This window comes from Candoia aspera, chromosome 3 (genome assembly GCF_035149785.1).
Source record: "Candoia aspera isolate rCanAsp1 chromosome 3, rCanAsp1.hap2, whole genome shotgun sequence".
Lineage (NCBI taxonomy): Eukaryota > Metazoa > Chordata > Lepidosauria > Squamata > Boidae > Candoia > Candoia aspera.
Genome location: NC_086155.1, coordinates 175887599 through 175901004, shown reverse-complemented (window position 1 = coordinate 175901004; position 13406 = coordinate 175887599). Strand labels below are relative to the sequence as shown.

General features: G+C 40.4%; 1 protein-coding gene across 2 annotated transcripts; it reads left to right on the top strand.

Moving 5' to 3' along the window:
• The first annotated feature begins 1454 nt into the window (after positions 1 to 1454).
• TRAM1 (translocation associated membrane protein 1) lies at positions 1455 to 13182 on the top strand. 2 transcript variants are annotated; one of them, XM_063299377.1, is made up of 11 exons: positions 1455 to 1788; positions 4257 to 4320; positions 5654 to 5775; positions 5929 to 6045; positions 6861 to 6919; positions 7238 to 7322; positions 8314 to 8384; positions 8904 to 9008; positions 9613 to 9756; positions 11020 to 11177; positions 12604 to 13182. In XM_063299377.1, exons 1-11 carry the CDS (start codon positions 1666 to 1668, stop codon positions 12675 to 12677), a joined length of 1122 nt encoding a protein of 373 aa, XP_063155447.1. In that variant the 5' UTR covers positions 1455 to 1665; the 3' UTR covers positions 12678 to 13182. The 2 variants fall into 2 exon arrangements, with proteins under 2 accessions (XP_063155447.1, XP_063155448.1); XM_063299378.1 differs by lacking the exon at positions 1455 to 1788 and adding an exon at positions 3138 to 3156.
• The last annotated feature ends 224 nt before the right edge of the window (positions 13183 to 13406 follow it).

Sequence of the window (13406 nt, the reverse complement as noted above, 5' to 3'; positions counted from 1 at the left end):
AGTGTCCCCACCTAACATGGTCAAAGTTAAAGTCAAAAACCACCAGAAAGGTACCATGGTAGGTGATAATTCCCTTACATAAACAAGTGTAAAGAATCTGACACATTAAATAAAAACTGAGAAGGACCTCTGATCTTCCAAAGTACTAAAGGCACAGCTGTAAAGAAATTTAAGAGCAATTCATTTTTAAAATTCATATTCTTGTATTTGTTTGCTATATTTTGAGTGGGCAGTGTGTATCCTCTACCACAGTCATGTTAAAATTAAAACTTTCTCACCTTTTCCTGGGTTTAGGGGGGAAAAAGGATATTAAGCATTTCAGTGTCAGTTGAGAGGTAGAAAAGAGATAAATGGGAACTAGAAGGAACAGAAGCTGTCTACACTTCCTCCCCTCCAAGTAAACGGCTAATGGAATGATAATTTAACCAAAATGTTTCCCAGTGCAACTTCCAACATAAGTCATTACTGATAATCTGAAAGAAAGAACAGGCAAGGAAAAGATACGGGGGAAAGGTGAGAGGAAAACGTTGTTCTAATGTCACTCAGCATTGTCCTCTAAAATAACCTCCAAATATGTACAGGTTTACTTAGTGTGGAGAATTCTGCAGGTTGAAGTTCACACAGCTGGAGGTTAATGAGGCTGGGAAAAGCTGCTACTGTATATAGCTACTTTCAAGTTGGGCCTATGCTAGGAAACTAAGTCAAAACTCAGTTTTGCTTCCAAGGTATACATTCTAAGTTTAAACTCTTGCACAATGAAGGATGGCTATGTAAGTCTCTAATTCAAGTGTGTTATCAATCAGATTCTTATAAAAATGAGACTTTATTCTTACCCTGGATCTTTACTACTTTCCACTTATCTCTGCAATGACTTTTTGCATGTTTTCTGAAACCCAAAGTATCTATGACAGGCTTGGATTTTTATTTGAAATTCTGCCTTTGGGATTCACTTTCAAGTAATACCAGGTCGACAGAAAGTTTACAAAAGAATTACAGTCATTTGAAGTTGTGAAACCTCTTACGCAGTAAAAAGAAAAGCGGGGAGGAGAACAAATTAACTTGTCTTAGATGAATATTGGAGCCGGATTCCCCAGTACACCCTGTAGGTGTGTTGAGACTACAACTCCCACAAATCACGGCCAGGAAATCCTATTTGGATAGCGCCCAACTTGCGAACGGCTGTGCAGGAGACCGCAGCTTCAGCGGACCGCAAGCGATGAAAACTACTCCGGAGGCGCGCTGCTGGGCAGTCTTTTGTGATTGGCTGACGTTCCTCCTGAACGTCGGAGTGACGCGCGAGGGGCTGGGCAAGGGACCTCCCACTTCCCCTACCGTATACTCCCCAAGCGGTCCTAAATGCCTCGGTCGCGTCTTCGCCACCGCCAATTAACTGCGAGTTCCGGATCTGGTCCGCCTATCCGAAAGGGGGTGCTGTCGTACATTTCCTGCGACTACCCACAGGGAGCGAGGCCCTCCGTTCGAGTGGAGGGGCAGGAAACGACGAGTGGTGGTTTTGCACGACGCTGGGGCTAGAGAGTCGACCGAAAAGGCGGAGGCGAAGTTGGGCGGAGCGGCTGCCTGAGCTTTCTTCTTTTCGGGCCCCGCCGCAGACACACGAGGGGACGGAGGGAAGGCCACTGAGCAGGGGCCGAGGAGGGGCTCGCCATGGCGATCCGCAAGAAGACTAACAAGAACCCTCCCGTGCTCAGCCACGAGTTCGTCGTGCAGAACCACGCGGACATCGTCTCCTGCATGGCCATGGTCTTCTTGCTGGGGCTCATGTTCGAGGTGAGAGGCGGGAGAAGGCAAGCCGCTGCAAGACCCCAGTGCGGCTGCCGGAGCCCCTGTAGGAAGGGCTGGGTGGATGTTAGGAGGGAAGATGTCTCAGAGTGACACAGACGTAGGGACCACCGCATGGGGATGGTTAACACCAAGAAAGCCAGAAGTGATTTCCAGAAGCAGGGCGTGAGCCTTTAGTCCCTCGGTTGCCGCGAGGGATGCGCGCTCCTCCTCACTCCGTTCCAGGGTGGGGTGGGGGGTAAATGCAGCGCGGAGTTCTCATCTAGCCTGAATCGGTATACGTGTGAAAGATACGCAAGCGTGTGTGCAGTTGCATCCCCGCATCACAAACTGCTTGGCAGATTCGGATGAGGAAAGTGATCGTTTGAGTCTTTTGCGCACAAATCTCTGTCGAAGGTGAAGAGAAACCACCCAGTCGCTAGTGTAGAGGAGGAAAAGAGCGTGTCCTACTCTGTGATTCAATGTGGAAGGGCAGCCTCGCTCGTCCGCTGTCCTCCGGGTCACATCTGGTCATCTCGGCCGTTCCTTGCGCTGCCTGTTTCGAGGCTCCTGGACGTAGCAGGTCTTGTCTCAAAAGAAGAGGGTACCTGGGGTTGTATAGCCTCAACAATTACTGTAGCAAGGTGGTATGAGGAGCAGCTGGCAACTCGAAGGTGCGGCCATCTGCCGGCGGGAGCTGTCGTCCCTTCTCGACGGACGCGGCTGGTCGGGTCCTTGTCCCTGTTGGTCCATTAAACCTGAAACCGTTTCTGGGAGGGTCGGCTAGGAAGGTCTCCCACCCGATGCAGCTTTGTCGCGCCTCTCAGTGGAGCTTCTTCGGTCAGCTGCAGAGTCCTAGCGCAACCTGGCTTAAATGCAACCCTAAAAGCCTGTTTTACACTATTGTATTTTACACTCCCTTCCTGGGAAATAACGTTTATTGAACGGGGTTTGGAGCAAACATACAGCGCCTTGCAGTGCTCAGCCTCTCCGAATCGGATGGGGCGAGAGTGTGTGTGCTTGTGTTTTGCAAAACGAGCTGTGCCGCGCACACTTCCTTCCAGTGTAGGAGTTCCTGGTCTCGGATAGGTTACGTGGCACTCGGGGCGCGAGCTTTGTGTCAGGGCGGGGAGACTTGGCCGCCTCTGCGTTTTCAGGGGCGGGAAGGGCCGGCAGTGTGGCGGCGAGGGGGGCAGCACGCGGGGCGTCTCCCATTGCCAAAGCTGACGGGAGGAGGGGGGGGGGAGAAGGTGCGCTGCCTTTTGTGTGCAGCTTGCGGAACTACAAACCCCGCGCTGCCTTTTGTGTGCAGCTGGCAGAACTACAAACCCCATGGGGCGTTGCGGCAAGCGATCCCTCCCCTCCGTTTCAGAGAAGGTGAAGTGGCTGGTGACGTGTGCAGAGAGAGCCCTCCGCGATCCGCCCTCGGCGGCGATGCACATCAGGAGGAGGGTTGGTTCACGCCCCTCAGGATGGTATGACACGTATCCAGTTCTGCGTGTCACGGCTGGACTGTGGAACGGCAGGTACCGGAAGAAGGGCTGCAGCATGACCCAGCTCCGTAACTTGCTTTTCGGTGGGGGAGATAAAAGCCCTGGAGGTTCGCCCACCCTAAGACAATTTGCTCCAGAGGCTAATAAAGACCTTGAACGGCTTCACTTTCAAACCTCTAGTTCTGATCACTTTTAGGATGGGGAAAAGATGCCTTCTTGAAAGGAGTGGAATAGAGTTTCAACTAAGAATAGCAGTCTGTCTTTGTGTGCTGAATAATCATTGGCAGGGCTCCCAAACTTCAGAGGCTGAAATATGGTTGACTGGCTTGTGATTCAGAATGTTGTCTGAACAGAACCAGTATCATTAATTTAGGATTCAGTGTTGTGCAAAGCCAGGAAATTGGGTTCAGTAATCCATGATTAAGTTAATGATGGGTTAGTGTGAACTCAGACACCACTGTGTAAAATGTATTGATGGCACAGTATGATACTAATTTAGTTGGTGGATTTCCTCATCCTGTGTATGAAGAACAGATTGCAGAAGGTGTATTCCATTTTGTACTACTTTGCCCATTGGTGATGTCCTAATAAGTTTTTCCTGATTAAATTTCTACTTGGCTAGTGGCTGCTTAAATAAGGCTTTTGTGGTTAAAAATAATAATTTGATGGAAGAATTACCACTAGTACAGTTACTTATGTTATTTGGATAGCAGTGGTTTATAGGTTACTGCTCATTTGCCATGCTATAGATGTAAAAATTGCTTCCAGATAACTGACCAAGAAACAACAATAGCAAGCAGGCTAACCCCCCCAAAATTATCACAGTTCTTATCAATCATCTCTGATCTTTGATTCAGTCTAGTTCACTATTTTTCAGTCTGTTAAATATGTTTTATTTTCAGATAGATGAAAGAATATAATATGTTGTTCCTGTGATTTACAGTACAATTACACTTTTATTCAGACAAAAATGTTTTATTTCAGGTTACAGCCAAAGCAGCTGTTGTCTTTGTTACACTTCAGTACAATGTTACCATTCCTGCCACAGGTAATCTTCTAATAAATTTTGAGAATTTGTCTGCAATATTATTGTACACTAGGAATATATTATTGTATCTTAAGTGAAAAATAACCAAATGTGAATGACATACAGAAGCACCAGCAGAAATGTTTAGTGAGTGGTAACATTTCACTAATAATGCTGCTCCATTCGTGCCTTGAGATCACAGAACTGGTTTAGATATGTAGCCAAACTGGTTCAAGACTGTACAGATGCTGTTTGAAAGGCTCTGAGATTTGGATTCTTCCAGTCTTTGCTCATTCATCCTCTCATGGATGGAGATTTCATCTTTTTCTTCCTGGTTTGTGGAAAATCAGAATTAGCTGTCTTATCAAAACAATAATATATGGTTTGTCTGTGCCCTGCAAATAAAAGCTAGAAGCCACAATTTGGTCCAAGTTTCTAATTTTGGCTTATAAGCCATTTACAAGCAAACATTTGCCAGTTCCAACAAAATGGCAAACTTTTGCAGTGCTGCAGATCTGGGAAGGAATCACGATGTTCCAGAAGAAGAAATAAATTTGCGCGTCTACAAAGTTTGTTTATGTGGTATGAAACTATGGTTTGGCCTCTGTTTTGCATTCCCTAAAGCAGTATTGCTTACACTTTCTACAATCACAGACCACTAAAACCACTAAATAAATATTCAGAAAAAGCATGGAGCTCCCTGTTAAACACCTCCTTCCTATGTTAAAAGAAACCTCATGATGAGTTTATTTATAATATATTCATCCCCTCCATTTTAAAAGAACTTTTTAAACTAAATTTTGGACCAAAAACATATGCCAAAATGAAGGACTTACTTGCTTACTTGAGCTGAGGCGGCAAGCAGACTCCAGCTAACTGACTGTTAGAGACCTGGCCAGGTGCACCAACAGCCATTTGGCGAATCCAGAGCCCCCTCTTTGCCTCGGCTCAGCCTCCCTCTTGCACAAGTGGTCAGCCTGCCAGCTAATTGCTAGTGAAAATAGAAGGGCAGAACTGAGGCAGTGGACGGATTCTGGCAAGCCTACATGGGGGACCTCCATGAACCACCCGTGGTCTGCAGATCACACTTTAGGAATCACAGCCCAATTTAAATATGTTTCTTTTCTACCTTTGAATAAGATTTGGTGAGGAAGATAATGAAGTCTGATTAAATGTCCATATTCTAAACTATTGCCTGGGTTGTTCTTCCTGTACTATTACTTTGTACTGGCTCGGAGTGTAGAAATAAAATTAGATATAATTCTAAAGTATCGTCTTTTGATTCCCAATGTAAATTGGATGAGGCTGATTAAAACAAATGTATTCTTAAATACTGTTCTTTTTTTCCTCTCAGAAAACCAGCCTACAGAAACAGTCACATTATATCACTATGGTATCAAAGATTTGGCTACTATTTTCTTCTACATGCTGGTGGCAATAATCATACATGCTATTATTCAAGAATATGTGTTAGATGTAAGTATTGTCTGTTATAATTAATAGTGGGTGCTACCACAGTAGAAGTTGATTGATTACATGCATTGTTGGCTTTTGATATATCTTGACATGACAAATAACTTACTATCTAAACTTTCATAGCAATCAATAATGATATGACTTTTTCTTTAGAAAATTAACAGGCGAATGCACTTTTCCAAAACAAAGCACAGCAAATTCAATGAATCTGGACAACTCAGTGCATTTTACCTTTTCTCTTGTGTCTGGGGGACAAGCATCCTTGTGTCGGTGAGTAAGTCAGGGGAGTATATATCTGGGGAGTAAAACAGCTGAATATGATCACACAGAGTTATGTGGCCTTGAAAATAGTGATAACATACAAAATATTTTTCAGTTTTTTTAATAATTCCTTTTTGAATCATTAGTACTGTTCTATAGTAATGGAATGCTCAAAGTCTCAGTTTCATGTTTTAGTGTTTTCCAAAAGAGTTGTAAGTACACAGATAGTAGAATTCACTTAATTGCTTGAGGGGAAAGTCAGGGGAAAATAATATACTAATAATAGCTGTTCTTACTGCTGCAGTAAACAAGTGAAAACCTTTATATCCAAAGAGGATCAATACATACATGGATCATTAGGATTCTGAAGTTTAAAATGCTAAACCTAGAATGCCAAAAATTAAAAAAAAACATAGTTCTAAATGAAATTAAGGTGGGGGGTAGTTGGCATGAATAAGCTATCAACTGATTTGTTAATGATGATTTGCCAGCCAGAATATATTTGAGCCTAGGAAAGGCTCCCAGATAGTTTACATGGTACAACAAGGAGTTCAAATCTTGTTGAAGTTGTCTTATATGTGTCTGGCATTGATTTCATCTCTGTGAAATACGCAATTCATGTAAAACCACTGCATATCTTTCTTGCATTTTAGAAGCACTTTGTTTAAAACTGGAGAAATCACAGTTCAGTTTCAGGAATACTAAGGCATTTAATTCAGATTTCTATGTCAGCCTTCCCTGCTGTTGGCAATGCTGAGAAGGAGGCTAAACAACTCCACAGGGCACTGGATTATGTTTTAATATTTCCTATGTCTTATTTTCAGGAAAATTATGTATCAGATCCAACATCACTCTGGAGAGACTACCCACACACATCAATGCCGTGAGTTTTTTTTATTATTATTGTTACGGGGGTACCAATAATTTCTTGTATCCATCCCAGATTTGTAAATCACCTGACTTATAGTTATTAAAATAATCACCTACTTAGTTAAATATAAAGATATCTAGTATTTTCAGGCAAATAAAAGAAATGTTGTTTTGTTAGCAATGTATTTCCAGTAAATTTTATTATGTCATTAGTTTTTAAGTATTCCAGAAAGCATTTAAAATATTACTCCACTGTAAAATCTCAGTTAAACAAAGTCTTTGTATGAAATATTCAGTACGTTTTTCAATTTTTCCATGTTGTATTCTGCAGGTTTCAAATGAAGTTCTTTTATATCTCACAGTTGGCATACTGGTTTCATGCCTTTCCAGAATTCTATTTTCAGAAGACAAAAAAAGTAAGATCACTTCTAATACCTTGTCCATAAGCTTATCACATAAATAATAAACATGATTACCTAGACAGTAGGAGCAGAACTTTGTTTGTGGGATCTGCAAAGAAAGATACCATCAAAATGCAGTTTGCTGGTAATCTGAAAAAATGTCAGGGAGAATGTGACTCCAGGCTCATGTGCCCTCTTCTCCTTGCATATCTGCAAGGAGAAGGAAATTGGAGGGGTTTGGTTCCTGTTTCAGATAATCCCGATCTGCCTCCTCTCTTCCCCACTCCTGTAGCCAGTTTGAGCAGCTTCTTAACTTGAGAAACCATTTCTTGATTGGTTTTAAACAACCACAAAATGAACCTTCCATATCTTCTTCCTCTAAGCTTCTAGTTTAACATTATGTCCAAAAAAAATTTCCCCACATTTAGTTTTGGGCTGTTGCACTATGAGCTGTTGTGTTATGGCACTTAAGTTATAAATATAAATCTGTCTGTCTATCCTGGAACTTTTGTGAGTGGATGAAATCTATCATTTATTTTAATTTAGATTAATAAAGCTTTTTTGGCCAATTTCATACAACACCATAAGACATGAACAGATAAACTGCATTATAACTTAGCGTGTTATATACCCAGTCATATTGTGCATTTTTAAGACTGTACTACATAAATTAAACAAATTACTTTTAGGTGTTAACAGAATAGTTAAGTATTTTGTGCCAGTAACAAATACGGTATTTACCATAAAAACAATAGTAAGCAAGAAAGACAGGATTTATTCATCAGCCAATTTTGCACTAAATTAATGAGGTTTTTTTTTATAAATCATCTTTTCTAAGTATTCTTAGATATTGGACAACGATTCCTATAATTCCTAGCCAGTAAATTCTGTGACTTTTGGGGCTGACAATTAGAGAGGATTATAGCTGAGAAGCACAAAGTTAGGAAAACTGCTTGAATGTGGTAAGAATTCTTGGCGAATTCATAAGCTTCCATCTCTTTCATAGGAAGACATTCCTCGCCAGCTTGTTTACATTGGACTATATCTGTTCCATATCACTGGAGCTTATCTGTTAAAGTGAGTGGCATTGTTATTTTGCTAGGGGAGGGAGTCCAGTAATTTGTAGGGTACAGTCCAATAATTTGTAATAAAATAGGAAAACTGTGTCTCCAATGCTGCATTACAGATCATCTTGCAACCTTTCCTATAATGTAGTTCAGAAGACAGATTAAGCCATACATGTACATATCAATTTTCAATATGTTGTACCAATGTTTAGAAGGATTCCACCTCACATTTTAATAGATAGCATGGCATTAGCAAAGGTCCCTGGAAAGAGAGAACTTGACAGCTATCCATTCTTGGATTCTACAGTCCTCCCTACTATGCAGGTAGATATATTATTCTTTATACAATTCAAGGGAGGGAGGGGACAATACCAGTTTCCATCCTTAGGTTGGGTTTGAGAATTTGAGGTTAGTATTCCATCCTGGATGTTGCAAATGTTGTCAAGATGCACTTTTATAACAAACGTAATTCTAAAGGCCTTTTGTTTCTTTGCCAATTAGCATCTTGGTTTTTTGTTTGTTTTTACAGTTTGACCCATCTTGGCCTTGTTCTTCTTGTGTTACATTACTTTGTGGAGTTTCTATTCCATATCTCCAGACTTTTTTACTTCAGTGATGAAAAATACCAGAAAGGGTAGGTGCTTCTACTGTCATATCTCATATTATAAATGTTGTCTAGAAATATTGTGCGTATTTCAGTTAATACTTGTGTGCGAAAAGGTATGTATTATATATAACATTCCTAGATAGGGAATGCTAGCTACTTTTATATAAATCAAAGATGCATACAGTATGTCATACATTAGTAGCTGTGCTTACATGAGTCTTCTGTTCAGAATAAAATTAAACATGATTGGTATTCATTTACAAGCAAGGACCTCAGATCTGTTCATTTTAGAGGAGGGACTTGATCTGTCCATACATAGGAATCTGCACATAGAATAAATCCTTCAACTGAGGAGTATGTAATAGCCCATACTATTCCAGAGGGTTTCATGTGCTTTATTTATCAGTGGGGGATAGCAATGTTGTATCAAATCTGTGCCAGAGCTCCATAACATCACATGCAGAAGAATCCTTCTTGATATGTTTTAGAAATGTTTTATCTTAACAAGCAGAGTCATTCACCCAGAACACTTAGTATGTAATGCATGTAAATGTCTGAAACTGAAGGTGTGAGTGACACAATCAGTGGATGAATTCTGATAAATCCTGTATCTTTTATTTCTTCCTTCTAGGTTTACACTGTGGGCTGTTCTTTTTGTTTTGGGAAGACTTCTGACATTAATTCTTTCTGTCCTTACTGTTGGTTTTGGCCTTGCTAGAGCAGAGAATCAGACTTTGGATTTTAGTACTGGAAACTTTAATGTGCTACCAATCAGGTATAACACAGACGTATGTTCATGGAGCGTATGATATTAAAGCAAGATAGTTAAAACTTATTTTCAGAGGGATTTCTCTTGATGTGATTGCTTGAGAAGGCTGTCAGAAATTTGTTTGTTTGTTTGTTTGTTAATTATTCAAATTTTGCTACCGCCCATCTCGCCCGAAAGAGGGAATACTGGATGTATCACTATTAGAAAGGAAAAACAATTGTGATTAAAAAGACCTTTTACTACACTTGGCAAACTCTTTTGTCATTTTTATGATGCTTTAAAATCATAATTTTGCCTAACCTGGTCTTGCTTGAATCATCTATGGGGCAAGACTAAATTATAATGTTCCAAATTAGCAGATGCTTGCATTAACAGTGCTGTCTGTGTTGGATCAGGATATATAGGATAATAATTCTATAATAAATTCATTTGGATGGTTACCAAAATATCAAGTAGTAGGTGGGACCAGAGTTAAGAAGTCAGTAGGAAAACATATTCTTTTTTTCCCCCTTGAACAACATTTCATTCTCAGGAGCACCAGCTCTTCTTAGGCTCTGAATCTGTATTTTAACAGAGTCCAAAATTAAGCTGAGGGCCCTAAAATTCCTTACTCCTGTATGTATAACCTGGCACTAAATTTACTCTGATTCGTTGGCATTTTGTCAATTTTACTTTTTTTTAATAGCTCAATTACATGTTTATGGTAGAATGAGAATGACGGCTTAGTGCTGTCTAATAATTAGAAAGTACAAAAGGGAAGAGGAGGAGAAACAACAGCAACAACTTGACGTTCACCTTTTAAAATAAGCTCACTGATTATTACAAGACTGTGGTTATATTTGGAGTTCTTGGAAGGATGCTATCACAGTATTTTCTATTCTTCAGATAATGTGCTGACATTTATCACATGGTTTGATCTCTGTCAGAGGATACAGTGAAAATGGCCTTCAGAATGCAAGACAGATGTACCTTTGGTCAGACTGTTACATCTGATCTTCTGATCCACAGCATCCTAATTTAGCCTTTGCATAGAAACGTGGATTTGCTGTGTGACATTTTCAAAAAATGATTTTCTAATATATGTATTGCTATATATGATCTTCTTTTTGCTATTCTACCATTATACCAAATTGGTTACAATAGTGACAAGCAAATTAAAGATTTGTAAGTGACCTTTCAGGAAACATCTTCCTAAGGGGGACAGTTACTCAAATCCTTTCCATCTCTGGATCATCAGGAATTCTAATATTCTATATCTGGTCTTTATAGAATCAGTGTGCTGGCGTCCATCTGTTTAACGCAGGCCTTTATGATGTGGAAATTCATTAATTTCCAATTAAGAAGGTGGAGAGAGCATTCTTCACCTCCCCAACCAGTGAAAAAGAAGTTTCTGACAACAAAAGGCAAGCCCTCGAAAAAAGAAAGAGGTTTGTGCTTTAATGATTTCTTCTGTACACTTTTGGCAGAGGTACAAAAGGGAAATAGTTGCTTTGTACAATTAGGCAACTATAAATGATGTGGTTTAACCTGATACCAAGTTCCCTAAATTTAAGGAAGTCTGCAGTACATCACTGTGCATCTAGTACCAGGTAGTCCTTGGGTTACAACCACTCATTCAGTGACAGTTCAATGTTACAACAGCACTGAACAAGGGGGACTTATGAGCGGTCTGCGAAGTTACAGCCGTTGCAGCATCCCTGCGGACAAGTGAATGTGATTCTGGCGCTTGGCAACCCACTTGCAATTACAATGGTTGCAGCATCCCGTACTCATGTAATTGCCGTTTGTAACCTTCCCTGCTGGCTTCCCACAAGCAAAGTCAATGGGGAAGCCAGCAGGAGATTGCAAGTCACTTCTGCTCCTGCTGTTTTTTTGCCTGCCTGCTTTCCATAACACCCGCCCACAGCGCTCACCCATGCTCCATAGTGCCCACCTGCAGCACCACACCACAGCACCACACACACGCGTGCACATACCTGTAGCTCTCGCCAGCCTGCTTGCCTCGGACTTCTGCCTCTTCCCACATCACAGTCACATGAGGTCCTCGCTTAATGACCCGCGTGGTCCTGCGGTCATGATGGCAACCAGCACTGCCAGGATTGCCATCACTAAGCAATGTGGTCGCATAAGCATTACACTTTACAACCGCATCACTTAGCGACAGAAATTCTGGTCCCAATTGCTGTTGTAACGCAAGGACTACCTGTATTGGCTAGACAGATTTATGGACCAATATGCTTATTTCTCCATAGAGTACTGCTAGATTTGAATGTACTATGAATAGTCTACTTGGCCTTATAATTATTGCATGCCAGATAGCACAATATCTTGTTACGTATTTGGACTGAGGAATGAAGAAAAGAGGAGCAAACTTGGGCAAAGCCCTTAAGGCTATTAAGTTCTTCAAATGATGGCTAGAATGGAATACAAGATAAGAGAGAAGAAATGCATTGCTACTCTCAGAAAGTAAGAGTGATAGCCCTACGTCCCTTCACTGGCAGAAGAGCTGAGAGAATGTTACCAGGTGGAGAGAGAAAACTGGTGAGCTGCATTCTCCCCAGAAGGACCTGCTTCCTCCCTTTCCCCACTGTACTAAAATGGCTGAACATGATGCAGCAGTCATTTTTGGTCAGGTAAAAGTGAACACCATTTTAAAATGGCCCAGTAGAAATTTCTGGACACAATACTGCTAAAGCATCTGTGAGAAACAGATTCTGATTTACGGTGTGCTTGAAGCTGCTTCTACTGAATTAATTTTAAAGCTCTCTGTATTAAGATGATTTAAATCTTCACGATGTATGGGCATGGAATGCAGAGGAAATAGTTAATTATGTGTTTGTTTTTTATTTTTAGAAAATGGAATCAATGGAACATTAACCTCAAATGGAGCAGACTCACCTCGCAGCAGAAAAGAAAAATCCACTTAAAACAGAACTTTATTAAATTAATTGACTAATATCCCCAAAGAGAACTGCTTTTTACTTGGAAAGTCCTTCAGCACCATAGTTCCTACTGTTAAAAAAAATAAAATTAATGCTTTTTTGATTATTGATATCATAATGTTTTGTGCAACTTTTAAAAATGTTTAAATGAAAAAGGCCACCTTATTTTTAGTTGCTATAAAAATCTTTTTGGGTATTAATGAGAATTCACTTGTAAACTCAGTGATACAGTCTGCCATTCCTTCTAGCTTTATAGTGGTTGAATTTAGTCCATTTGAATATGATGTTAGGACATTTTTATTTTAAAGGACAAGTTGAATTGAAGATAAAAAAGTTATACTTTTTTAGGCATTCTCTAATATTTAGGTTTATATTTGGAAATACAGTTTGGAACAGAATTCGTAAACCACCAAAATAATCAGTTTTTTGTAGGTGATATCTACACTGATTCAAGAAATTCCCTTATTAAAACACAGGTGACTGATTAAAATGTTGCTGTGTATGCATGTTATCTAGGAATCTCTTGTGTAATTCTGGATTTAGTAAGGATATCATTTAGGAAAAGTTACTGAATGGATGGACAACCAGTGAGGACTTACAACTTCCCCGCTTTTTGGAGGGTTACAGTAGACATTCCATGACATGGTCAGAATTTTTCAGACTTTTGCAAGTTTAAAGGTGGGAATGGGTGCATGAGGCTGGCTGCTCTTATTC